The following is a 27,698-nucleotide window of genomic DNA, read 5'->3' on the forward strand; positions in this document are numbered from 1 at the left end:
AATTTGTGAAAGGACCTCAGCAGCTGTGGGGGAGTTCTTTCCAGCGCAGTGCAATAGCTTCCTTATCTTTTAGAAGTGTGGCACCACAGAACGAACCACACACCTTTTGGGCAGCGTGGGCAGATGAGTGCAGCACGGGAGTTTTTTCCCTTTTCCTTTTTAACCTCAATCGGGCCTTTCTTTCTCTCTCAGTAGACGCAGCAGCACGGCTGCACCTCAAGGAGAACCTCAAGGGCAGTTTAAGCTTGTTTTGGTTGGTGACGGTGGTACTGGTAAAACAACATTTGTAAAACGTCATTTGACTGGTGAATTTGAGAAGAAGTATGTAGCTACTCTGGGTGTTGAAGTTCATCCTCTGGTGTTCCACACTAACAGAGGTCCTATTAAATTTAATGTATGGGACACAGCTGGACAGGAGAAATTTGGAGGTCTGCGAGATGGCTACTACATCCAAGCTCACTGTGCCATCACAATGTTTGATGTAACATCAAGTTACATACAAGAACGTACCCAACTGGCATAGAAATCTGGTACGGGTGTGTGAGAATATCCCCATAGTTTTGTGTGGCAACAAAGTGGATATCAAGGACAGGAAAGTCAAAGCAAAGTCAATTGTCTTTCACAGGAAGAAGAACCTGCAGTACTACAATATTTCAGCCAAGAGTAATTATAATTTTGAGAAACCCTTTCTTTGGCAGGCAAGAAAGCTAATTGGAGATCCCAACTTGGAATGCATTGCCATGCCTGCTCTTGCACCACCAGAGGTCGTTATGGATCCAGCATTGGCAGCACAGTATGAGCAAGATTTACAGATTGCTCAGACCACTGCACTGCTCAGACACAGGTGGCGCTGTGGGTTAAAGCCTCAGCGCCTAGGACTTGCTGATCGAAAGGTCGGCGGTTCGAATCCCTGCTGCGGGGTGCGCTCCCGCTGCTCGGTCCCAGCGCCTGCCAACCTAGCAGTTCGAAAGCACCTCCGGGTGCAAGTAGATAAATAGGGACCGCTTACCAGCGGGAAGGTAAGCGGCGTTTCCGTGTGCAGCTCTGGCTCGCCAGAGCAGCGATGTCACGCTGGCCACGTGACCCGGAAGTGTCTCCGGAAAGCGCTGGCCCCTGGCCTCTTGAGTGAGATGGGCGCACAACCCCAGAGTCTGTCAAGACTGGCCCGTACGGGCAGGGGTACCTTTACCTTTACAGACCACTGCACTGCCAGATGAAGATGATGAAGAAACATTAGGAAGAACTTCCTGACAGTAAGAGCTGTTCGACAGTGGAATTTGCTGCCAAGGAGTGTGGTGGAGTCTCCTCCTTTGGAGGTCTTTAAGCAGAGGCTTGACAACCATATGTCAGGAGTGCTCTGATGGTGTTTCCTGCTTGGCAGGGGGTTGGACTCGATGGCCCTTGTGGTCTCTTCCAACTCTATGATTCTATGATCTGTGAGGGAGTGAAGCTGGAGCACAGCGTCAGAAGTCTAGTTTTATAGGCAACTGTCCTGTGATGTCAGTGGTGTAGCCACTTTATTATTCTAGCTGAGCAGAACATGTGCTTTAATCTTTGAAATGCTGAAAGAGAGAATGGGCTTTGGAGTGAATGTGGCAGTTAAAAAAATTCATTCATTTTGGACCTGCATATTTAGCTGTTTTGGACTGCAATTTACTCCCCATTTTGAGTTTCGAATCTGACTGCTGCAGTCGCATCACAGTATGCAGTGGTCAATCTTGTTTGTTACTGTCATTCGCATTCCTTTTTCTTTAGACCATAATAAAGTTGTATTTCAAATATCCAAAAAAGAAGTGTGGTACTGTCTGCTGAGCGTGGGGGCATATGCCATGATTTATTGGCCCATAGATGGTCTTTGTGGCTTCAAATAAACTCTGTGCATCATGAGTTAGTTCGAGAACTAAGCTGTCTGAAAACTGAGGTACCACTGCATTTATTTCCCCTAATTTGAACTGTATTCACACACACCCCGTGGTGATTTTCTTGAGTCAAAATGAGAGTACCCCTACACATGATTTTGGAAAGGAAAAAAAAGCACTGAGTTATATACCATAAAATTGTATATTCGCTCTACGCGGGGCTGCCCTTGAAGCTGTCCCAGAAACTCCAGCGGGTGCAGAATGCTGCAGCGAGGCTCCTCACGGGGTCTCTGCCATGGGAGCATATTCACCCAGTGCTTTTCAAACTGCACTGGCTCCCGGTGGAGTACAGGGTCAGATTTAAGGTGCTGCTTTTGACCTTTAAAGCCCTTCACGGCCTAGGACCCTCGTACCTACGGGACCGCCTCTCCTGGTATGCCCCACGGAGAGCCTCAAGGTCCATAAATAGCAACACCCTAGAGGTCCCGGGCCCTAAGGAAGTCAGATTGGCTTCTACCAGAGCCAGGGCCTTTTCAGCACTGGCTCCGGCCTGGTGGAACGCTCTGCCTCATGAGACCAGGGCCCTGCAGGATCTGATTTCTTTCCGCAGGGCCTGCAAGACAGAGTTGTTCCGCCTGGCCTTTGGCTTGGAGCCAATTTGATTCCCTCCCTCTCCTTTTTTTTCTTTCCTTCTCCTCCTGTGTTGAGGCTACATTTTATTTTAATGTTGTAATATTTTAATGTTGTATTTTAATTTTGTTTATAAGTTGTAATCATTCAACTTGTTTTTATTATTGCTTGTAAGCCGCTCTGAACCCAGCCTTGGCTGGGGAGGGCGGGGTATAAATAAAAATATATTATTATTATTATTATTGTTGTTGTTGTTGTTGTTGTTGTTGTTATATCAATGGAACAATAATTTAATGAAGAATGTAATGCGATAACTTTTATGAAGGATTATTTATTGCTATAGCAGTCATAAAGAAGAACCGTGAAACACACAGAAAAAAAGAGCTATACAGGTTAAATTGCCATAAATAAGTGGGTTTTAGGTTGCAGTTTGGGCACTCGGTTATAAAGGGTCGCAATCACTGTGCTATTCAATTGAGCGTAACAGCAACATTTATACCCTGCCCATCTGGCTGGGTTTCCCCAGCCATTTGGGCAGCTCCCAACAGAATATTTATTTAAAAACCAATGAAACATCAAACATTAAAAGCTTCTCCATACTGGGCTGCCTTCATATGTCTTCTAAAAGTCAGATAGATGTTTATTTTACAATCAATTTTACAATGAATGATTTTAGAGTGTTGTATGTACTGTACTTTGTACTGTTTTATTTTTGTTAGCCGCCCTGAGCCCGGCTTTGGCTGGGGAGGGCGGGATATAAATAAAATTTATTATTATTATTATTATTATTATTTCCTTGACATCTGCTGGGAGGGCGTTCCACAGGGCGGGCGCCACCACCAAGAAGGCCCTCTGCCTGGTTCCCTGTCATTGAGTTGATAGAGAATCTATCCTAAATTTGTCAGCTTCCCTCAAAGATCAGGATCAGGAAGTTTTTAATGTTTGATGTCTTATTATGTTTTTATATTTTACTGCAAGCTGCCCAGAGTGGCTGCGGAATTTTTATTATTATTCTCCCCATTCTTCATTTGCAATCCTACCAGCTGAATTTGATTTAAGTCCTGGGATAGCTCAGTTGGCAGAGCATGAGACTCTCAGGGTTGTGGGTTCAGCCCCACCTTGTCAAAAAATTCCTTCATTGCAGGTAGTCTATGAACCTCACTTATTTGCAATGAGGAAACCACCACAATGGGGGCAGTTGGAGAATGGATGGTGGCTAATGGATTGAGGCTGAATCCTGACAAGACAGAAGTACTGTTTTTGGGGGACAGGAGGCGGGCAGGTGTGGAAGATTCCCTGGTCCTGAATGGGATAACTGTGCCCCTGAAGGACCAGGTGCGCAGCCTGGGAGCCATTTTGGACTCACAGCTGTCCATGGAGGCGCAGGTCAAATCTGTCTCCACAGCAGCTGTTTACCAGCTCCACCTGGTACGCAGGATGAGACCCTACCTGCCTGTGGACTGCCTCGCCAGAGTGGTGCATGCTCTGGTTATCTCCTGCTTGGACTACTGCCATGCGCTGTACGTGGGGCTACCTTTGAAGGTGACCCGGAAATTACAGCTAATCCAGAATGCGGCAGCTAGACTGGGGACTGGGACTGGCCACCAAGACCACATAACACCGGTCTTGAAAGACCTACACTGGCTCCCAGTACATTTCCGAGCACAATTCAAAGTGTTGGTGTTGACCTTTAAAGCCCTAAACGGCCTTGGTCCAGTATACAGTGGTGCCCCGCAAGACGAACGCCTCGCAAGACGGAAAACCCGCTAGACGAAAGGGTTTTCTGTTTTGGAGGCGCTTCGCAAAACGAATTTCCCTATGGGGTTGCTTCACAAGACGAAAAAATATTGCGTCCCCCCGCGGGTTTTTTTTTCATTTTCGCCCTTTTCTTAAGCCGCTTATCAGCTGTTCCGCTGATAAGCCGCTTAACAGCTGATCGCTGGAAGCTGCTTGACAGCTGTAGTGCTAATCCACTAAACTGTCAATGGCCATGCTTCGCAAGACGAAGAAACCGCTAGACGAAGAGAATCGCGGAACAAATTCTTTTCGTCTAGCGAGGCACCACTGTACCTGAAGGAGCGTCTCCACCCCCATCATTCTGCCCGGACACTGAGGTCCAGTGCCAAGGGCCTTCTGGCGGTTCCCTCACTGCGAGAAGCCAAGTTACAGAGAACCAGGCAGAGTTCCTTCTCGGTGGTGGAGCCCACCCTGTGGAACGCCCTCCCACCAGGTGTCAAAGAGAAAAACAACTACCTGACAATTAGAAGACACCTGAAACTTCAGGGAAGTTTTTAATGTGTGACATTTTAATGTATTTTTAATATTTGTTGGAAGCCGCCCCGAGTGGCTGGGGAAACCCAGTCAGATGGGCGGGGTACAAATATATTATTATTATTATTATTGTTGTTGTTGTTGTTATCAAGCAAAATTTTGTTAGAAGTTCTGCAACTCACCTTTGCCTTTGTAAAATTGGAGGGTAAAAAGAGAAGGGTGGCTTTTTGTGGTGGACATGACTTTTCTGGTCAGCGGGCAAAGGAGCTTGGGTCAATCCCTAGCTACACATCTGCCATCCCCTTGTCAATTTAAAAAAACACAGTCTCTCTCGCCCATTCATGTTCTTCAGCTCAGCTTCGTTGGAAAGCGATGGAACGGGATCCTGCAAAGGGCCAGTCTAGGTGTTAGGGCTGCCACCTTGTTTTGTACCTAAGAGGCAGACAATATGCGGTAGGTAAAGAAGACATTTTGGGTTGTAGTTGAGGAAATTTCCTCTGCGCCAGCACCAAACACCCCAAAATATACTCCACAAAGCACATAGCAAGCCTGCTGCATACATGCTATCCATCACCTTATAAAGGTAAAGGTAAAGGTACCCCTGCCCGTACGGGCCAGTCTTGACAGACTCTGGGGTTGTGCACTCATCTCACTCTAGAGGCTGGGAGCCGGCGCCGTCCGCAGACACTTCCGGGTCACGTGGCCAGTGTGACATCGCTGCTCTGGCGAGCCTGCACCAGCGCAGCACATGGAACGCCGTTTACCTTTCCGCTATAAAGCGGTACCTATTTATCTACTTTCACTTTTAAGGGTGCTTTCGAACTGCTAGGTGGGAAGGAGCTGGGACCGAACGACGGGAGCTCACCGCGGGGATTCGAACCGCCGACCATACGATCGGCAAGTCCTAGGCACTGAGGTTTTACCCACAGCGCCACCTGCGTCCCTCCATCACCTTATAACAGGCACCAAATACCAGTTTCTGTGGAGCCTGGAACTATTTATATTTATTTAGAAGGTAACGGTAAAGGACCCCTGACAGTTAAGTCCAGTCGCAGAAGACTCTGGGGTTGCGGCGCTCATCTCGCTTTACTGGCTGAGGGAGCCAAAGGACAGCTTCCGGGTCATGTGGCCAGCATGACTAAGCCACTTCTGGCGAACCAGAGCAGCGCACGAAAACGCCATTTACCTTCCCACCGGAGTGGTACCCATTTATCTACTTGCACTTTAACGTGCTTTAGAACTGCTAGGTTGGCAGGAGCTGGGACTGAGCAACGGGAGCTCACCCTGTCGCGGGGATTCGAACCACCGACCTTCTGATCGGCAAGTCCTAGGCTCTGTGGTTTAACCCACAGCGCCACCTGTGTCCCTTCTCATATTTATTTAGGAGTCCCTATATTCTAATGAAATCCCACCCATTAGTAACTGTGCATTAGAGCTTTACCCATGTTAAGTTGGAAGAGGCTTATTTGCGTATGGTCTGGGGTTCAGGGCTGCCAATGCACTACTGGATTCCCTGCTTATGGAATCGTCTGCATGAAGACAGAACTAAAGAGAGAGACAATAGCTGTTACAAATAAAGCGAAATTGGATTTATTCTGATGAGGTTTTGTAGAGAATTGGGGGGGGGGAGCAATGAACTAGCTGAAAAACTAATTTTATGGAAGTCAATCTGTTTCAGGTTGCTTCACCCCCCCCCCCCCCAGACACATTTCCCATGTCTCATCATACAGAGTGACCAAAATAGTTTCTGTGCCAAAACCGGCCCTAAACCCTGATTGAAATGGATCCAGAAAATCAGTTTCTTCCAATAGCACCTAGAAAAACAACCTTTTTAGGTAATGAAGTCATAGTCCCTTCAATGGCATAGGAAGTGGGGTGTGGGCTTCCCCGGGTGTCATCACGGGGTGGGTGGGTGACAAAATGGCAAAAATATGTGTGTTTAAAATAAAGTAAATTTGGCCACATGACATTTTGAGAGAAAAAAAATTATTTAAAATGAGTTTAATAACTTCGCCTGACAACTGATTAACCTCAACAAGTCAACATAATACGTATTGAAATTTTGTTCAGTCAACAAACGCAACAAAACGCAGCTTAACTTGATGCTGCACAGTGGAGACATGGCTAAGGAAGGGGGAGGGGTTTTTTCTTTCAGACGAAAGTGAAAGGAATTGGTTTTGATGATTTGATTTCAAAATTTGCAGAGAACAAAGTTAGGGGGGAAAGGTTTTCAGTGCTTACGCTTAAAATGTTAAGTAAATAATAAAACAGAAATACAGGCTTGCAACTGTGTCTTATTTTTACTTCTTTTAATAATTTCAATTGGGGGGGGGTTTACAAAAAATAAACAAATTGCACCGAGTGCCACCTGGCCTTAGTACACCACTGCCCTGGGATCCCCCCCCCAACTCTCCAGGTCTATGATTCTATGACAGAGAGAGGACATGGGAGAATGTATGAGATGTTAAAATACAAGAGATCTAATTCCTGGAGGAGACTGCTGTTGATGGCTAATAGCCAGTTGGAGGTGGCAAAGCGTCTGAATATCAATGGCTACTAGCCCAGGGAGAGGAGAGGGTTCTGGTGCTCATGTTTGGCTGACTAGGTCTCCCATAATCTCCTGGTCTATTCACATAGGCCCTTGCTCCTGAGCTCGGATCCTGCTTTCCGGCTTCTTTCTGGCGGCACCTGGCCAGTCAGGGAGAGAACTGGAGGCTGAACAAGGTGGGCCATAGGAACGTGAAGTTCTTATAGGGCCACAGGGTAGGACACAGCCGTTGTTGCTGCGCATCCTCCGCACGGTGCCGCTTGCCCCCCGCCCAAGAGGCAAAGGCCACAGCAGCTCCGGTTCCCCTGGCAAAACTCCTTCCCTGCTGAATGGCAACAAAGGGCAATGTGCGGAGAACCTGACTGCTGTTGGCTCCGATTCAGCTGTAAAGAGGGGAGAAGTGGGGGAGCCAAGTGTGGACGAGCCCCGAGTGCCTCACGCCAGCGGGATGTCCTCTGGGGAAAGATGATCTGCAAAAAGGATCCCACTTGTCTTCCACTGGGCGACCAGCAGATCCAAAGAGATCTCGGCAGCCGGAAGATATAAGATTGCACAGCAGGCTGGGGCTTGTCTGTTGACCTCTGCGATGTTCCTCTTCAAGGCTTGGCGCAAGGAAGGACGCCTCTCCCAAACCCCACTCGGTGGTGTCATTTACCTTCTGGAGACACTTGCAAGGGGGAGAAAAATAGCTGAACAACTCCTTCAACTCGCATTAGTTTATTTTAATGAGGCACAAAAATAAGGGCAAGATAGGGAGAGGAGGGAAAACACCAGATCAAGATACCAGAAAAGAATGAATCCTTCCTTGAGGATGTTAAGGCATGATCCAGGCAACACAGCCAACTCATGACTGGGTTGCACGCTGACTTTGCGTGTCCTGAAACACACCCCTTCCCCTTCATTTTGGGGATTAGTAGAGTGGGGGGAGGGACTGATCCAGGCAAGCCAGCTGCAAAGTGGGATGCCCCACCCCCGCCCAAGTTTGTACTACAAGATCATCTGTGAAGCAGAGATGGACCCAGCCTCTGGGGGTGGGAGAATACGGTATATATATATATATAGAGAGAGAGAGAGAGAGAGAGAAGCAAAGTTAGAGGGAACCAGGCAGATGACCGTCTTGGCAGTAGCGCCCAACGTCAAGGACATAAAGAATTACACAACTTTTAGGAGACATCAGAAGGTAGCCCTGTATCAGGAGGTTTTCTATGCTTGATGTTTTCCCCCATGTTTTTAAGCTGTCTACGGTGAGGGCATTGGGAAACCTAGCTACATGGGCAGGTTATATATACTACTACTACTACTACTACTACTGCAACTGCTGCTGCTGCTGCTACTACTACTATTACCAGCCCTGCTTCCAAAGCAACACTCTCCCCCTCTCTATGTAACATTACATTAAGTCAGGCATCCTCAAAGTCGGCCCTCCAGATGTTTTGGGACTGCAACTCCCATCATCCCTAGCTAACAGATCCAGTGGTCAGGGATGATGGGAGCTGTACTTGCAAAACAGCTGGAGGGCTGAGGGTGGGGACGCCTGCATTAAGTCTTACATTATGCTTACTATTGGTAGGTGCTACCTTCATCTTAATACATGAAAGACTTAAACTGACGGAAATTCTTTCTATATTGCTGACATTTACATGATTTCTCTCTTCTCTGAGCTGATTGATGTCTTCTAAGTTTTACACTATCAGTGAACCTCTTTGCACATGGCATACATTGAAATGGTCTCTGCCCTTCGAGAGTCTACTGAGATTTTCAAAGTGTTTCACTTGGACGAAAATTCTTTCCACTCTCCATGTGAATCCGTTGATGAATTCTAAGTGTTCGACTTGTACTGAAGCTCTTTCCACACTCCAAGCATTTAAATTTCTCCCCTGTGTGAATCCGTTGATGAATTTTAAGTCTTGAACTGTCAGTGAAGCTTTTTCCACACTCCATGCATCTAAATGGTTTCTCCCCGGTGTGAATTCGTTGATGTTTTTTAAGGTTGCTATTCATACTAAAGCTCTTTCCACACTCCATACATTTAAATGGTTTCTCCCCAGTGTGAGTCCGTTGATGAATTCTAAGCGTTCCACTTGCACTGCAGCTCTTTCCACACTCTATACATTTAAATGGTTTCTCCCCAGTGTGAATCCGCTGATGTTTTTTAAGTGTTCCACTTGCACTGAAGCACTTTCCACACTCTATACATTTAAATGGTTTCTCCCCAGTGTGAATCCGTTGATGCTGTTTAAGTGTTCTACTTGCACTGAAGCTCTTTCCACAGTCTATACATTTGAATGGTTTCTCCCCTGTGTGAATCAGCTGATGAATTCTAAGTGTTCGACTCTCAGTGAAGCTGTTTCCACACTCTACACATTTAAATGGTTTTTCCCCGGTGTGAATCCGTTGGTGAATTCTAAGTGTTCCATGGTCAATGAAGCTCTTTCCACACTCTATACATTTAAATGGTTTCTCCCCAGTGTGAATCCGTTGATGTTTTTTAAGTGTTCCACTTCCACTGAAGCTCTTTCCACAGTCTATACATTTATATGGTTTCTCTCCTGTGTGAATTCGATGATGGGTTCTAAGTGATCCACGATCAATGAAGCTCTTACTGCACACCCTGCAATTAAATGGTTTCTCCCCTGTGTGAGTCCGTTGATGAATTCTAAGTGTTTCACTTTTATGGAAGCTCTTTCCACACTCTATACATTTAAATGGTTTCTCCCCAGTGTGAATCCGCTGATGAATTCTAAGGTTTCCACTAGTAGTAAAGCTCTTTCCACACTCTATACATTTAAATGGTTTCTCCCCTGTGTGAATCACCTGGTGAATTTTAAGGTTTCCACTTGCACTGAAGCACTTTCCACACTCTATACATTTAAATGGGTTCTCCCCAGTGTGAGTCCACTTATGAATTCTAAGTGTTTCACTGTCAGTGAAACACTTTCCACACTCTATACATTTATATGGTTTCTCCCCAGTGTGAATCCGTTGATGAATTCTAAGTGTTCCTCTTGCACTGAAGCTCTTTCCACACTCCATGCATTGGAATGGTTTCTCCCCTGTATGAATCCGTTGATGAATTCTAAGTTTTCCACTGTCAGTGAAGCTCGCTCCACACTCTATACATTTAAATGGTTTCTTCCCAGTGTGAATCTGTTGATGAACGCTAAGGGCTCCACTCTGACGGAAGCACTTTCCACACTCCATACATTTATATGGTTTCTCCCCTGTGTGAATCCGTTGATGTATTCTAAGTTTTCCACTGTCAATAAAGCTCTTTCCACACTCCATACATTCAAATGGTTTCTCTCCTGTGTGATTTCTTTGATGTCTACTAAGTGTTCCGCTACAAGTGAAGCTCTTTCCACACACCATGCATTCAAATGGTTTCTCTCCTGTGTGAATCCGTTGATGTTTCTTAAGGTTTGAATTCATACTGAAGCTCTTTCCACACTGCATACATTTAAATGGTTTCTCCCCTGTGTGAGTTCGTTCATGTGAACAAAGGTTTGTCCTCTGACTGAAGCTCTTTCCACACTCCACACATGTAAATGGTTTCTCTCCTGTGTGAGTCCGTTGATGAATTCTAAGGTCTCCACTCTGACTGAAGCTCTTTCCACACTCCATGCATTTAAATGGTTTTTCTCCCGTGTGAGTCCGTTGATGGTTTCTAAGTGTTCTGCTGCCAGTGAAGTTTGTTCCAGACTCCATACCCTGAAAAGTCTTCTGCACTGCTTGCTTTGGAGCGCGTGGAAAATAAAGTCTTGTTTGGGTTTCAAGGTAGAGAACAAAGGAATATGAAAGACAAAAAGTTCAATTAGCATATTCTCCTTTTTAAACATTCATTCTCCCATGTCCTCCCCGTGTCATAGAATAATAGAACTGGAGAGTTGGAAGGGATCCCGGGTGCCATTTAGTCCAACCCCCTGCAATGAAGAAATGTCCATGAACATGCCTTCTACTTGTGTCGTTCATAGTTTCTAATGATATATTTCATCCTCTGCATACTAATCCTCCACACCCAAAGCCCCAAGACAAAGAAGGATGTCCAGTGATACCAGGGCTTCAGCAACTTCTACAGAAAGTTTATCAAGAACTTTGCCCACTTGACAGCGCCCATAACTGATTGCCTCAGTGGGAAGAAATTTCTGTGGACTGAGGAGGCACAGAGGGGGTTGGATAAACTAAAGAAGGTTTTTGCATCGGAGGGGCAGCTATTGCACATTAACCCCAGACAAGCCGTTGCGAGTGGAAACTGACTCCTCTGATCGGGCGATCGGGGCGGTCCTGCTGCAGCAAGATGCTGGGGGAGATTGGAGGCCGTGCACCTTTTTCTCCAGGAAACAACAAATCGGAGCAAAACTAAAGTATCTATGACAAAGAATTGCTGGCTATTTTTGCAGCCTTTAAGCAGTGGAGGCACTTCCTGATGGGGCGAAGCAGCAGATACAGGTGTGCACAGATCACAAGAACCTGGATTACCGGTGGACCGTGCATGTGCTTTGCCAAATACAAATACGCTGGGTGGAGTTTTTTGCCAGCTTTAACTTTAGGATCCAGTACGTTCCGGGAGAGCAGAAAGTGAGGGCAGATGCACTATCTCGCAAGCCCGAGAACTGGGAGGAAGAGGGACCTCCCGTGGCCAGGCTCATGTTCCCAGATGACAAATGGACTTGTGAAGGGGCACTAGTGGCATGTTCCCATGCAGTGACATGCAGTGACTTGCATTTTTGGCACAAGCTCATGAGTTTATTTCAGGTAGAGGTGAGGTAACGGCCTCGCCCCAGTATACCTGAAGGAGCATCTCCACCCCCATCGTTCTGCCCAGACACTGAGGTCCAGCGCCAAGGGCCTTCTGGCAGTTCCCTCCCTGCGAGAATCAAAGCTACAGGGAACTAGGCAGAGGGCCTTCTCGGTGGTGGCGCCCGCCCTGTGGAACGCCCTCCCACCAGATGTCAAAGAGATAAACAACTACCTAACATTCAGAAGGCGGCCCTATTCAGGGAAGTTTTTAATATGTGACATCTTAGTGTATTTTTGGTCTTTGTGGAAGCTGCCCAGAGTGGCTGGGGAAACCCAGCTAGATGGTGGGATACAAATTAATAAATTATTATTATTATTATTATTATTATTATTATTATTATTATTAAGCAAAGGCTCACTCAGGCTGAGGTGAGCCACGACACTGCTCCCAGGGAAACAGAAAGGGAGAGTGACGTGCTGCTTCTGTCGCATAGTTTTCGCCAGGGAAATAAACGTAAGGAAGAAAGGAGGAGAGGGAGGTTTCCCGGGCTTTTGTGCTGGAGAGCAAACCAGAAGAAACCACTCCCGGAATCTACTAGTGATTGAGGCAGATATAGATTTTGGACTTCTGCACTGTACATAGTTTTCCACTCAATAAAACCTATAAAAGGCAGGACGGAGTCCTGGCTGTTTACTTCATGAGCAACCACACACATTCCTCACAGTAAGTATACAAACCACATGTCTGAAAAATTACAGGAGAACCATCCTGAAATCATTTTAACTCTCCCAATGCCATAATAATAATAATAATTTATTATCTATACCCTGCCTTTCTGGCTGAGTTTCCCCAGCCACTCTGGGGAATCAAGTGTTAAAAACAATACAGCATTAAATATTAACAACTTCCCTAAACAGGGCTGCCTTTAGATGTCTTTAAAAATAAGATAGCTGCTTATTTCCTTGACATCTGATGGGAGGGCATTCCACAGGGCAAGCGCCACTACCCAGAAGACCCTCTGTCTGGTTCCCTGTAACCTCACTTCTCGCAATGAGGGAACCGCCAGAAGGCCCTCGGCGCTGGATCTGTGTCCAGGTTGCACGATGGAGGTGGAGACGCTCCTTCAGGTATACAGGACTGAGGCCGTTTAGGGCTTGAAAGGTCAGCACCAACACTTTGAATTGTGCTCAGAAACGTACTCAAATATTCCTCTGCAGTAAGGGAGGCAAACGGAAGCCTTCCCATTGTCTTTGTATTTACGAATACTGCCTTAAGGAGGGATGAACAGGGTGGGCCTGTGACCTGGATTCAGGAACTAAAGTATTTACCATCACAAAAGAATGCCCAGGCTGCCCAGGTAATGCAGTTAGTGACCATTAACAGGTATCCTTGGGGACAGGATTTCTGCTGTAGAACGCCTCCTGTGATGTATTCCTGCTGTAGACAGTCTCCTTCTGTATGATATTTGGGGGGGGGTCTTGGGTGGGCAATTTCAAAAGACTATATAAGGCCTTGCACACCTCCCTCCTGGTTGGGGGGGGGGACACTGTTGCAATAAAGATCAGGCTTACTAGCCGCTTTGCTTCTCCATATACTCTGGTTGGCCTCTGTTATTTTCTACCTACCGTATTTTTCGCTCCATAAGGCGCACCTGATCATAAGGCGCACCTAGTTTCTAGAGGGGGAATTCAAGAAGAAAAATATTATTTAAAGGGAGCGCTGAGCAGAGCTCCCCGGTGCCCTGTGGAGGCTTTGCACAACTAAGGCAGAAGCTAAAACAGCTAGAGGGAGCACTGTGCAGCGCTCGCTCTAGCTGTTCTGGGGTAGCCTGCGAAGCCTCCACAGGGCAGCAGCAAGCCTTCATCCCGGGCTTCCCCCTCCAGCCCTGACAAGCTCTAGGAGTATTCTCCACCTCCCACAAAAGCCCACAGGAGCTGCGCACCCTTTAAGGAGAGTGCGGCTCCTGCGAGCTTTTTTACGAGGTGGGAGAAGGGACTGACGCAGCCAGTCAGTCCCTTCTCCCTCCTCAGGGAAAAGCCCCCAAGAGCGGCGTGCTCTTTAAAGGGTGCGCGGCTTCTGCGGGAGGTGGGGGAATTCTGTAAGATCATTTGGGGAAGGTTTTCTAATGAGAAGATATTGTCACAGATGCTTATTTTTGCCATTCTCAAAAGTGTGAATTTCTGTATCTGCAGATAACATGCCTTTTCTTCACAGGAAAAATGTTATAAAATAAACATACAGAGTTGAGGGAAAACCTTAATCCCATTGTTCCTTTGCAGATTTATATACACAGAATCAACCCCTTAAATTCTAAGTTCCAAGAGGTTCAATGAACAGATGGTTTGCAGTGGAAGAGATCTGCACAAGTAGCCAAGTGTGAAGCAGTAAAAACGAAAGTGCAACCTTGTGAGCAGAATACTCCACACATCTTGGGGTTTTTGTGTAATAATTGTGCAAGTCAGACTTGAGGCAAGCGCTGAAGGCTCTTCAGGGCTGGCAACTTCTTCCCAATCCCACTGGGCTCCAACAACCGCACTAACACTTAACTGTACAGAATAGGCACCTGGATGCAGAAGCCAATCCAAAGGGGTGGCTGGTAGTGGAGGTGGTTAAATCCACAAGTTCTGAGTTTTTCATGTGCGCTAAAACTCAGCCTGCTTGGTTGTTTTTTATAAAAAAAAAATGTTTACCAACATGCTATAATATTATTGTTTTAGTTAAATAAATTGCTTAAGTTGTAATTAAGGAAATGATTATTTTTTTTCCTTCCAATATAAATTACAGCAGAAATGTTGTCCAAATATAGACAGTTAACTTATTAAACCTCAGAATTTCAAAATTATCTGTCTATGTATTTCTAATAGTGTAACCACATTAGAAATTTTTGATTTAAATAGAATCATACTGACTTTAAAAAGCAGAGACATCACCTTACCAACAAAGGTCCGTATAGTTAAAGCCATGGTTTTCCCAGTAGTGAATTATGGAAGTGAGAGGTGGACCATAAAGAAGGCTGATCGCCGAAGAATTGATGCTTTTGAATTATGGTGTTGGAGGAGACTCTTGAGAGTCCCATAGACTGCAAGAAGATCAAACCGATCCATTCTGAAGGAAATCAGCCCTGAGTGCTCACTGGAAGGACAGATCATGAAGCTGAGGCTCCAATACTTTGGTCACCTCATGAAAGGGGAGGACTCCCTGGAAAAGACCCTGGAGTACTGTGTCCAGTTCTGGGCACCACAGTTCAAGAAGGACACTGACAAACTGGAACGGGTCCAGAGGAGGGCAACCAAAATGGTCAAAGGCCTGGAAACGATGCCTTATGAGGAACGGCTAAGGGAGCTGGGCATGTTTAGCCTGGAGAAGAGGAGGAGGTTAAGGGGTGATATGATAGCCATGTTCAAATATATAAAAGGATGTCACATAGAGGAGGGAGAAAGGTTGTTTTCTGCTGCTCCAGAGAAGCGGACACGGAGCAATGGTTCCAAACTACAAGAAAAAAGATTCCACCTAAACATTCGGAAGAACTTCCTGACAGTAAGAGCTGTTCGACAGTGGAATTTGCTGCCAAGGAGTGTGGTGGAGTCTCCTTCTTTGGAGGTCTTTAAGCAGAGGCTTGACAACCATATGTCAGGAGTGCTCTGATGGTGTTTCCTGCTTGGCAGGGGGTTGGACTCGATGGCCCTTGTGGTCTCTTCCAACTCTATGATTCTATGATCCGTAGAGGACTTTGGGTTTGGGCTTGGCTACCAAATGGTGGTATTCAGTAAAATGGCAATGAGTGTAGTGAATACAGATAATCTGGGACTGCCAACACCCTCAGCAGGGAGGCTGGGTGATGGGGGGTCAGGGGTGCTGGAAGGGGAGGGGTCTCTGTCGAGGCTCCTCCCCTTCCATTAACCCTTTCCTGGACTCCCTCTCTCCATTTCCCCAGCCAGGCGCCCCACGACCCCAGGGAGAATGGGGGGCCTCAGCCCCACCCCCAGCCCTGCTTGGGGTCCTCTTTCCCGCCCAGGCATCCCGGGGGGGGCAGGGCAGCTGAGCATCTCTCGGCCCCCCAGGAAAGAGAAAGGGGAGTCTGGCGGTGCTGCTGCTGCTGCCCAGGAGATCTTGCCAGGTGTAGATCCCTGCAGGTGTTGGGTCCCCCCTTCCCCCCTGGGTCGGGGCCTGGATCGGGGCCCCTGTCGACGGGCCCCAGGGAGGGCGCTTTCCTTACGGGGGGGGGTCTCCCCTTATCCCCCCTCCTCCCCTATTCCCCCCTCCTCTCCCTCTTTACCTCTTGGTCCTCCGCCTCCCTGGCTCCAGATTAGTCCGCTTTCCTTGTCGGAAATAGAAAGGGGGCGGCGACGGGGGGGGGGCTCTTCAGCGACGCCCCTCCTTCTTTCCCGGTCTGGGAACTTCCGGCGCTCTTCGCGGCGACACTTCCGGCGCCTTTTCAGACGCGCGCATCCCTAGAGCTACGAATTTAGAGCAGCCCCTCCCTGTGTCCGGAGGGGAAGGAGACGGGACGGCGCTGCCTCTGGCCTCCTGCTCTGGGGGTTCCATGGGGACCCGGCCCCCGCCCCCCAACTGCCTCTCCTCCTCACGGGGTCTCACTGGGGGCGGCAGGGAGGGGGAGGGTCTCCTTCTGGGCCTCCTTCTGCATGCCAAGCACTCAACCGGGGTCCTTCTGCATGCAGAGCAACTGCTGCATTGCTGAGCAACGCCCCCTAACAGCCAAGCCCCGCTTCAAACACCAGCCCCCCTCCTCCCCCCCCATAAACCCCCCCCCCCCTGGATTCAGAGGCAGTGAGGGATTCCAGCCAGACAGTGGTGTCATTGCTCTGGAATTCCCTTCCCAGCAGGGAGACTTCAAAAGCCCCCCCCCATGCCTCCCCCTTCCCTCATTTAGTAGGGAGACTTTTCATCTTGTGGTTGGGTCATTTTAAATCCAGTTTTTCTCTCTCTCCCTGCAATTTTAAGTAATTGTGGCTCTTATGATCCCTGCAGGGTATTAAGTGTTGTTCCAACCTCCCTATTGCAGGTGGAAAGAGGAATGCGGGGCTTGCTTATAATATCTTAGGGTGGCAGGATTAAGATTTGGGACTGGGACTTTCAGATTCAGAGCCACTTTTCACATGAGATTTCTTCCGCAAAGAGGCCTGAAGATGTTTGGCTTTACCTGTCCCAGTTGTCGTCCCAATAGCCCCAGTTGGGCTTCTCCAGCCAGGTGCCAGGGCAGGGCAGGAGGCTGCGTGGGCCGGAGAAGACAGAAGCAGTAGCAGCAGAAGAGTTTGGATTTGATATCCCGCTTTATCACAATCCGAAGGAGTCTCAAAGCGGCTAACACTCTCCTTTCCCTTCCTCCCCCACAACAAACACTCTGTGAGGTGAGTGGGGCTGAGAGACTTCAGAGAAGTGTGACTGGCCCAAGGTCACCCAGCAGCTGCATGTGGAGGAGCGGAGACGCGAACCCGGTTCCCCAGATTACGAGACTACTGCTCTTAACCACACCACACAGCCCTGGTGGAGAACCGGTAGGGGAACCAGGGCGTTGCCAGAGCTTTTACCCACCAACTGCTGCTGCTTCCAACCCGCAAGCGGCAGCTGCAACAAACTGCCTGAACGCCATGGGAGGAATGAAGGAGGGAGGGGGTGACAAAGAAAGCGCGTGAGGAAGCGGCACGGAGAAGGGGCACAGAAATGGAAGGGCGGACTGAGGGAGAGGGAGGAGGAGCAGGAGGAAAACTCAGCAGCAGCCGGCAGTCACATCCCCCCCTTCCCAGCGCCACCCTTCTGAGGCAGGCAGGCGGGTGAGCCGACTCCCCCCGTTGATGGCACCCAGTGTGGGACAAGATTGCTCGTCCCTGAGGAGAAAAGCGCTGCCGTGTGAGGGAGAGGGAAAGAACGGTTGCGTTGGCAATCCATGCGGTGATTCCTGGACCATCCGCAGGCTGGATCTAGAAGGCATTTGCGCCTTAGTTTGCCAACCCAGATGCTTGGAGATTCAGACCCCCATTAGAACAAGAGTAAACATGTTCTTCTGATTCAAAGGATTCTGCGGGAAGAAGAAACATGATCTGGATATTGAAGGAACCTGCCTACAGGATTAAAGACTGTAGAGATCCAGCCAAGAACTATATCAGATCAAAACTCACCATGGATGATAATGAGGGGTGAAAAGAGTTCATTGTATAGATGGAGACTAAATAAGGGTTTATTTGAAAAACACTGAATTACACCATATTCCAATTACGTTAGAGTATCAAAAAATGTTAAAAACATTTGGAAATATAGGGGAGGATGAAACTATCACTTTTACGAAGGATTTCAACCATAAAGAGAAATGTTTTACCTAATATACTGTTTTTATTCTAAATGATACCAAGAATAAATAATGCAAGCTTCTTTAACGAATGGCAAAGAGATATTTCATGATTAGTCTGGCAGGGGGAAAACACCAAGAATAAAGTATAAAATTTTGATAGATACTAAAAACAGAGGTGGCTTCGCACTGCTAGATTTTCTACTACGAGGCAGCCTCTTTGTGTTGGTTAAAAGAATGGATATCGTTGGACAACACACTATTGCTGGATTCTCAGTGGAATCTCGGTTGTAGAACGCTTCGGAAGTTGAACATTTGGGGCTTTCAAACACCAAGAACCCAGAGGTGAATGCTTCCATTTTTGAACGCAATTTGTAAATAAAATTATATACAGTGGTGCCTCAGGTTAAGTACTTAATTCGTTCCGGAGGTCCGTTCTTAACCTGAAGCACCACTTTAGCTAATGGGGATTCTTGCTGCTGCTCCGCCGCTGGAGCATGGTTTCTGTTCTCATCCTGAAGCAAATTTCTTAACCTGAAGCACTATTTCTGGGTTAGCAGAGTCTGTAACCTGAAGCGTATGTAACCCGAGGTACCACTGTATTAATAAAACTATCTATCGATAAAGCAATTGAAACACTTCCCACACTGTTGGGTTGAAATAAGGTGTCATACGGGAGGCATCTCTCGAGCAAGTCTCGGAGAGTCCCTTTTATTGAATATTACAGCATTACATATGTGCTTGTTGCTGATTGGTTAACATGAATACAACGCAAGGGTTGAATGTAGGTATTAATCATCAATAGATTAAAGGGTGGGAAAGGGAACACAGAATTGGACAGGCGTGAAACCTCCTTATTAAACCATTAACTAGTGATTGAGTATCAAGACTTAAACTATTACTAATGATTGATTTTGCATGACATGAAAGAACATAAGAATCTCGTTCCGTAGATGTGGTCAACAATGCGTTAAGAACAGGTCAGGGTACTGAACTCAATGTGAACTGATCAGAACATTCCCAGACCCATGCGTAGAGGCAAAAACATCCCAGCATCCATCCCAGCACCACACTCCTTCCATTCAAACCATTTTAGATTTTTCAGTTTGTGGATTGTAAGGTTTCAACTCTTTTCCTCCTTTTCCTCCTTGCGAGTCCATTGATGGTTTCTAAGAACATCAGGACTGAAGCTCTATGTATGCTCCATATACGTAAGTGGTTTTCCCTTTTTGAGTTCGCTGATGTTTGCTAAGGTTTCCACTTCTATTGACGCTCTTTCCACACTCCATACATTTATTTGCTTGTCCCCGAGTGAGTCTGTTGATGTCGTCTAAGTTTCCTGTGTGTGAAATTAGGGTTCCACTCTGAAAGAAACCCTTTCAACTCTCCATACATTTAAATGGTTTCTCCCGTGTGAGTCCGTTGATGTCTTCTAACATTTCCAACATTAGTGAAGCCCTTTCCACACTCCTTACATTTAAATGGTTTCTCCCCTGTGTGAGTTTGATGATGGATACTAAGTGCTGTACCACCAATAAAGCTCTTTCCACATTCCATGCATTTAAATGGTTTCTCCCCTGTGTGAGTCCATTTATGTTTTCTAAGTGTTCCACTGCGATTGAAGCTCTTTCCGCACTCGGTGCATTTAAATGGTTTCTCCCCAGTGTGAGTTCGATGATGGGTTCTCAGTTCTCTACTCTCAATAAAACTCTTTCCACATTCCATGCATTTTAATGGTTTTTCCCCTGAGTGAGTCCATTGATGTCTTCTTACTGCTCTATTAGAAGTGAAGCTCTTTCCACACTCCTTACATTCAAATGGTTTTTCCCCTGTGTGAGTCCGTTGATGGATTCTAAGTGTTCCACGATCAGGGAAGTTCTTACCGCAATCCATGCAATTAAATGGTTTCTCCCCTGTGTGAGTCCATTGATGGATTCTAAGTGTTCTACTGCGATTGAAGCTCTTTCCACACTCCATACATTCAAATGGTTTCTCCCCTGTGTGAGTTTGATGATGGATACTAAGTGCTGTACCATCAATAAAGCTCTTTCCACACTCCATGCATTTAAATGGTTTCTCCCCTGTGTGAGTTCGTTGATGTTTTCTCAGTGCTTCACTGTGACTGAATCTCTTTCCACAATCCATACATTCATATGGTTTTTCCCCTGTGTGAGTTCGATGATGGATTCTAAGTTTTCTACTCTCAGTGAAGCTCTTATCACACAGCATACATTCAAATGGTTTTTCCCCAGTGTGAGTTTTATGATGAATATTCAGTCCTCTATTTGTACTGAAACTCTTTCCACACTCCAAACATTTAAATGGTTTCTCCCCTGTGTGAATCCGTTGATGGATTCTAAGGTATCCACTCTGACTGAAGCTCTTTCCACATTCCATGCATTTGAATGGTTTCTCGCCCGTGTGTGTCTGTTGATGTTTTCTAAATGTTCCACTATCGGTGAAGCTCTTTCCACACTCCATACATTTATATGGTTTTTCCCCTGTGTGGGTTCGTTGATGGTTTCTAAGGTGTCCAATCTGACTGAAGCTCTTTCCACACTCCTTACATTTATATGGTTTCTCCCCCGTGTGAGTGTGTTTATGTATACGAAGGTTTGAACTCCAAGCAAAGCTTTTTCCACACTCCATGCATTTAAATGGTTTCTCTCCTGTGTGAGTCCGTTGATGTTTTCCAAGTGTTCCACTGTCAGTGAAGCTCTTCCCACACTCCATACTTTCAAATTGTTTCTCCTCTCTCTTTTCACATTCCATTAATTTATATGGTTTCTTTGTTATTCCCATTTGACATGGCCCTCCAGAATTTTGACTGCCTTCTCCATTGTCTTCTTTCAACAGGGAGGAGCGGGGGGGAAGGAAACCTAGGAAGGGAACAAAGGAATATTACACACATCAATTAGCACCTGCTCTTATTTTGACGTCTCGTACATTCTTTCCTGTCCTCCATATGTTCCAAATTTTTCAGAAAGACAGATGAAATAATGTTAAATAATGGTAATGCATCATCAGACTTTCCTAACCTTTAATTAAGCATTAATGAAGCAGCATTATCTTAGAATACGGTTGAACTGCGGGGTTTACGTTTTATTAAAAGTGGTTTCTCACAGGAAAGGGAGCTACTCTATGTTCCATGAACCCGCCCACTATTCATCAGGGTCCTAAGTTCATCATGAAGTTCTTCATCCTCTGCACTATAATCCTCCACCCCTTGGGCCACATTTTGTCCCCTTCAACCTCCAGATCTTTATTCATCACCTGCACAGTCCCTTTGGCCTCAGGAGGTGCATAGTGACCATTTTGGGAGACCCATATATAAGTCTAGTGACAAGGCTTGGTGCTTGTGGTCGGTTGAAGGAGTGCTCAGTTGGAGAATGTTCTTGGGGTTGGACCTCCATCTCTCAGCCTTGCATTCTTGAATGGAGAGAGCTGGAGGTGCAGAAGGAAAGCAGCTGGAGCCTGACTGCTGGGAAGGCCAGATTGAGACACCCATGCCAGTTATGATTTATAATTATTATATGCCACCGGGTCTCGCACCCGCCTCCTGACACTGGCTTATCTCAACGGAGATTCCCTGTCCAGGCCTCTCTCGCTGTTCTTCCTCCTTTGCCGTGGGTGGCCAAGGGCTTCTGGATATTCTAGCTCTGCTCCAACTGGGAATTACTTAGTAAATTGTTATACCTCTCTTCATTTGAAGATCACAAGATAAAAATATGTGTTACACTGAAAAAGGTGAGTATTAAAGGTGAATAACACTGAGTGTGGAAAAGAATAGAAAGATGATGAAACCAGTGGTGTGTCCTCCTGAATGTAATGTAATAATAATAATAATAATGAAGTGTAAAGAAGAAACCAATCTTCAAATCAGTTTCATATTCCCTGGCTGTATTTCTCAGCCATGATTGTGACTTAGAATCTTAGCCACACTTTTTTCTAGAATATCAACTGGATCTCTTTGTAATAGGAGCCAGACATCCCTGGGATTTCATCCAGACATTCCTTTAGTGTGGGCAGCAGCAGCAGTGAAGGAAGGAAGGAATTAACATTGGGGGCAAACAATTTCCTTCAGAAGGTCTTCCCCAATGGCCAGCAGGCTTGATATACTGCTCAGTGGGGACACCTTGGCTTTATAGTGTTAGGGTCTGGATACTAAGCACAATCCCTTGGAAATGTCTCAAGAATCCTTAAGATTGGTATCTGAAGAAGTGTGCATGCACACGAAAGCTGAAACGAAGAACTAACTTAGTTGGTCTTTAAGGTGCTACTGGAAGGAATTTTTTTTGTTTTGACTATGGCAGACCAACACGGCTACCTTAAGATCCAGTTCCACCAACTCCCAAGTAACACTGAGCCCTAGAGGAACCTTCTATGCTGAGTTGAGGCATCTCTGGTCCTCCAGATGTGGTTGGACTCAAAGTACCACCTGTCCAAGCAAGGATGGCCCATGGCCAGGGAGGATGGGAGTCTTATCTGGGGGGACACACTTTCCCCTTCTTCCCACTCCTCTGAAAACGCTGCATTTTGTTTCCTCCTTCCTCCGTGATCTCCAACATCTTCCTGATACAGTCCCACCAACTGCACACATTCCCAAATCACCCTGCACCACTGACTTCCCAAGGCGGCTGCATTGTGTCTGGGACACTGGCAAAGGGACAGCACCTTCCACTGGATGAGAGGATAGAGGGTTAAATCAGGGCTGGCCAAATGGGACTCCGCTCAGTCCCCTCCTTGCCCCTCCCTGCATCTCCTGCCTGAGGGGGCTGCCTCAGTTTCCCTAGTGGGGGAGCAGGCCCCGAGAACAGCCTTCTCTCTGCCCCCAAAATACAGGAAACACGACAAAAAAGGCCCTGGAGTGTCACTGTGGAACATAACAACAACAACAACAACAACAACAACAACAACAACAACAACTGGTTGTAAGTCACTTTGGGCTGCCCTGGGCAAGAGAAAGCAACTAATAGATTAAATAAATAAATAAAAATAACAATAAATGAAACTGCAGTACAGTGCTACCTCGGGTTAAGTACTCAATTCGTTCCGGTGGTTAAGAAAGTGTTCTTAACATAATGGGGCCTCCTGCTGCTGCCGCGCTGCTGGACCACAATTTCTGTTTTCATCCTGGGTTAGTGGAGTCTGTAACCTGAAGCGTATGTAACCCGAGGTACCACTGTAATAATAATAATAATAATAATAATGCAGGCTCTTGAGGGGGGAACACAGGAACCCACCCATTTCAATTACAATCTTCCCCATCCCTTAAACCCACAGATTTAAGAGATCTGATATAGTGGGAATAATGGAAACCAGGTGAGAAGGAGTTGGGCCCAGGTGTCTCTGGGGGGGGGGGGAGCCCTTTAGATGCTTCTGCACAGAAACACAGGCATGTGGGAGAGACTCGAGTTGCCCAGAGAGAAGCCTCAAAGGGGGGGAATAATAAAGGGGGCTTCCTCTTTTCCCCCCATGGTTGGACTCGCTCTCACAGCCCCCAGCGCCCCCTGCAGCTCCTGATCTGGGACCTGAGGCAGGGCAAGGACTGAGCTTCAGGGGAGGAGAGGGTGGCTGGATCGGGGCTCCTGCTCAGGGATCTCTCCCTGGTCTAGTCCTGGCAGATTCCTGGGCAGGAGGGAGAAGTCAAGCCAGGCGGCCCCCAAGTCAGGATGGCGGCGCCCCAGGGATTCCTGCCAGGGGGAAGCCAGAACTGGGGCCTGGGTTCAAGTCCCAGCCCTGGGGGGCCCTCCCATTTCCTTCCCGGGGGGGGGCAGCTGAGCATCTCCTCTCCCCCCTCCCTTGCTCGCTCTGCTATTCCCATTTCCTTTCCCGCAAGACAAATGGCTGGGGGTCTACAAGGAGGCGCCCCCTCGGGGGGAGGGGCTCCTTTCTGCCCCCCCGCGCCTAAACCAGCCCCTCCCCCGCTCGTCGGATCCCCAGATCCGCCCCAGATTTCACCCCCCGCCCCAAATTCTGCCCCCCTTCCCAGCTGCCCTGTTTGCAGATTCAGGGGGAGGAAAAGCCCCTCCTTCTCCCCCCCCCCCAATATATAGATATATTTCGCACCTCTTTTCCCTCCTCCTCCTCCGCAGAGCTGCTCCTCTTCCGGGAAGGTGGATCAGGCCCCTCCCCTCCCCCCTTGGCCCCCTCCCTGTCTCTCTAGGAAGCGGAGCTCACTGACCGGGGGGGCAGGAATGAGTGGCCCCTCCCTCCCCGAAGACACAAATTCTCCTCCTCCCAAACCAGATCCGTTTTCCTGATTCTCTCCTGAGAAAGTCCCGGGTTCGATCCCCGGAGGCGGCAGGGAAGGAGACCCCCCCCACCTGGGAAAAAGCCCTCCGGGGCAGGAAGGGGACATGCCCCCCCCTTTTAATCCCTTGCCGGGAGAGGGGGGTCCGCTCAGTCTCACCCCCATTTCCCGACGGGGGGAGGCAGGGCCGCGGCGCAGGGGGTCCCCGTTACAACAGCCCCGCAAAGTAGAGCGGAGTTGCTGCGCCCTTTGGGGACTCGGAGCAGTAACCTACGACCCCCCTAAATATATATATATATATATCCGCTTATTTTGTGTGAGCTGCTCGCAGGACAGCTTTGGTTCAAAGGCAAGACTGAAATGCAAAGGTTTTCCCCACTTCTTAGCAAAGAGCTCTTCCGCCGCCCCTCTCCAGATCCTGGGCTCCCCCCTTCCTCTCCCCCTTTGAAGACAGAGCCAGAGCATCGCCCCCTCTCCTGGGAGTCTCTTCCCCTGCCAAACAGCTTCCTGGCCATACCGTGGCCCAAAAACGTGGTTTTGAAGCACGGATCCTCATGGATCCTGAACTAGATCAGCCCAAACTCACCATCAAATCACACATCATGGCCAGGGGCACAGCCTGCACCACAAAAACCTCGGATCCACGGCTTCCTGGCCACTCCATGGCCAAAAAATGTGGTTTTGAAGCACGGATCCTCATGGATCCTCATGATTTTTGCATTGGGCCAACCCAAACTCACTGTCAAATTACATATCATAGCCAGGGGCAAAGCCTGCACCACATAAAACTCGGATCCACGCCTGCCTGGCCATGCCATGACCCAAAAACGTGGTTCCGAAGCACAGATCCTCATGGATCCTCATGATTTTTGCACAAGACCAGCCCAAAGTCACCATCAGATCAAAGATCATGGTCAGGGGCACAGCATCCACCAGAAAAATCATGGACCCACGGCTTCCTGGCCATACCGTGGCCAAAAACGTGGTTCCAAACCATGGTTCCTCATTGATCTTCACGCTTTTTGCATTGGGCCACCCTAAACTCACTGTCAAATCACACATCATGTCCAGGGGCACAGCCTGCACAACAAAAAACTCGGATCCACAGCTTCCTGGACACTCCATGGCCCAAAAACATGGTTTTGAAGGACGGATCCTCGCGGATCCTCACACTTTTTTCATTGGGCCAACCCAAACGCACCGTTAAATCACACATCCTGTCCAGGGGCACAGCATCCACCACAAAAATCACAGATCCACGGCTTCCTGGCCATACCGTGGCCAAAAACGTGGTTCCAAACCATGGTTCCTCATTGATCTTCACGCTTTTTGCATTGGGCCACCCTAAACTCACTGTCAAATCACACATCATGTCCAGGGGCACAGCCTGCACAACAAAAAACTCGGATCCACAGCTTCCTGGACACTCCATGGCCCAAAAACATGGTTTTGAAGCACGGATCCTCAAGGATCCTCACTCTTTTCACATTGGGGCTCCCCAAACTCACCGTCAAATCACACATCATAGCCAGGGGCACAGCCTGCACCACAAAAATCATGAGCTGCACTACAAAAATCACAAAAATGCCCTTACCTGCACTGTCACCACTGCAATATTATTATTAGAGCCGATAGGAGAATATATGACTACCGTATTTTTTGCTCTATAGGACACACTTTTTACCTTCCAAAATTAAGGGGAAATGTGTGTGCGTCCTATGGAGCGAATGCAGGCTCCTTGGCTTCAGCGATAGCAACACGAAGCCTCTGAAGCGCAGAGGGAGCGCTCCCTCCCCGCTCCAGAGGCTACGCGTTGCTTTTGCTGAAGCCTGGAGAGCGAGAGGGGTTGGTGCGCACCGACCCCTCTCGCTCTCCAGGCTTCAGGGATAGCCACCTGAAGACTTTGGAGCGCAGCACAAGTTCCCGCTGCGCTCCGAAGGCTTGCGGATAGCCGCCTGAAGCCTAGAGAACGAGAGGGGTCGGTGCACACCGATCCCTCTTGCTCTCCAGGCTTTGCTTCGCTGGAAAGGCGCTGCACAGTTTTTCCTCCCGGCGCAGCGCTCCTTCAGTGAAGCGGGAGGAGAAATGGAAGGGGCTCCGTTTCTCCTCCCGCTTCGCTGAAGGAGCGCTGCGCAGAGAGGGGGAGAATTTGGCCCCCCCCGTTCTCCCCCTCCTATGGTTCGGTGCGTCCTATAGAGCGAAAAATACGGTATATATTGTACCAAGATATGGTTCATCTTCAATAACAGATCAAATACATGCCAAAGCATTAAAGAGGATAAAAAATATGAAACTGCTTACATACTGTCAACTAATATCCAGATTCAAGAAAGACTGTATGGCAAACATTTAAATCAGTGAAAAGACAGAATTTGAGTCCATCATAACAGGGTTGTACCTTTTGAGTAAAATTTATAAACTATTACTCAAATATGACACCGAGCCCAAACAAGCAAAACCTTATATGACAAAATGGATGCAAAAATTTTAAGAGCAGTTCACAGTGGAACAATGAGAACAATTATGAATAAAGGAATAAAATTTACTGCAAGTTAAGCCCTAAAACAAAATTGGTACCGTGGAACCTCGGGTTGCAGACATAACCCGTGACTGAGGCACGTCCGCAACCCACAGCGTTCGCATCCTGAAGCGCCATGTCTGCACAGGCACTGGTGCAATTTGACGCTTCTGCGCAAATGAAAGTGGCGAAACCCGGAAGTAACCCGTTCTGGTGCTTCCAGGATTCCTGCGGTCCGCAACCCAAAAACACGTAACCTGAAGTGGCCGTAACATGAGGTAAGACTGTACAAAAATGTTCTTTCAATGGTATATAACTTTGAAAAATATACAGAAGATGAATAATGCAATGAATGGACATTGCTGGAAATGTGATAGACCTTAAGGAATCTTCTTCCATTTATGGTGGACCTGTGAAAAGACCAAAAAGTTTTGGAGGAAAGTTCATTTCGAAATGAAAAAATGTAAAAAAAACCCCCTAAATTTGCATTGGACCCCAAAACTATGCTGTTGGGAACGACTCCTTCAGCTACTGTATCGTGAAATCATCAGTCAAACTATTTAGTTATATGACCACA

The 27,698-nt window shown here is 47.5% G+C and overlaps 2 protein-coding genes and 1 pseudogene across 3 annotated transcripts in view; 1 reads left to right on the forward strand and 2 right to left on the reverse strand.

Moving 5' to 3' along the window:
* Positions 1-331: 331 nt before the first annotated feature.
* On the forward strand, positions 332-1,762 carry LOC309361488 (GTP-binding nuclear protein Ran pseudogene; annotated as a pseudogene). The gene is made up of 2 exons: positions 332-844; positions 1,756-1,762. The product of its transcript is annotated as a GTP-binding nuclear protein Ran pseudogene (transcript).
* Positions 1,763-8,392: 6,630 nt separating this feature from the next.
* The window catches only part of LOC309364572 (uncharacterized protein), a 45,912-nt gene continuing 26,606 nt past the window's right edge, over positions 8,393-27,698 (reverse strand). The window contains exon 2 of the mRNA XM_081902167.1: positions 8,393-11,065. Coding sequence (XP_081758293.1) covers positions 9,067-11,013 — 1,947 coding nt within the window. The 5' untranslated portion in view covers positions 11,014-11,065 and the 3' untranslated portion in view covers positions 8,393-9,066. The remainder of the gene's footprint in view (positions 11,066-27,698) is intronic.
* On the reverse strand, positions 19,017-24,478 carry LOC309364880 (uncharacterized protein). The gene is made up of 2 exons (XM_081902852.1): positions 24,420-24,478; positions 19,017-21,229 (listed from the first exon to the last, which is right to left on the reverse strand). Exon 2 carries the CDS (start codon positions 21,150-21,152, stop codon positions 19,746-19,748), a length of 1,407 nt encoding a protein of 468 aa, XP_081758978.1. The 5' UTR covers positions 21,153-21,229; positions 24,420-24,478; the 3' UTR covers positions 19,017-19,745.

The sequence above is a fragment of the Podarcis melisellensis genome, assembly GCF_964234715.1.
Source record: "Podarcis melisellensis genome assembly, chromosome: 2".
Classification (NCBI taxonomy): Eukaryota; Metazoa; Chordata; class Lepidosauria; order Squamata; family Lacertidae; genus Podarcis; species Podarcis melisellensis.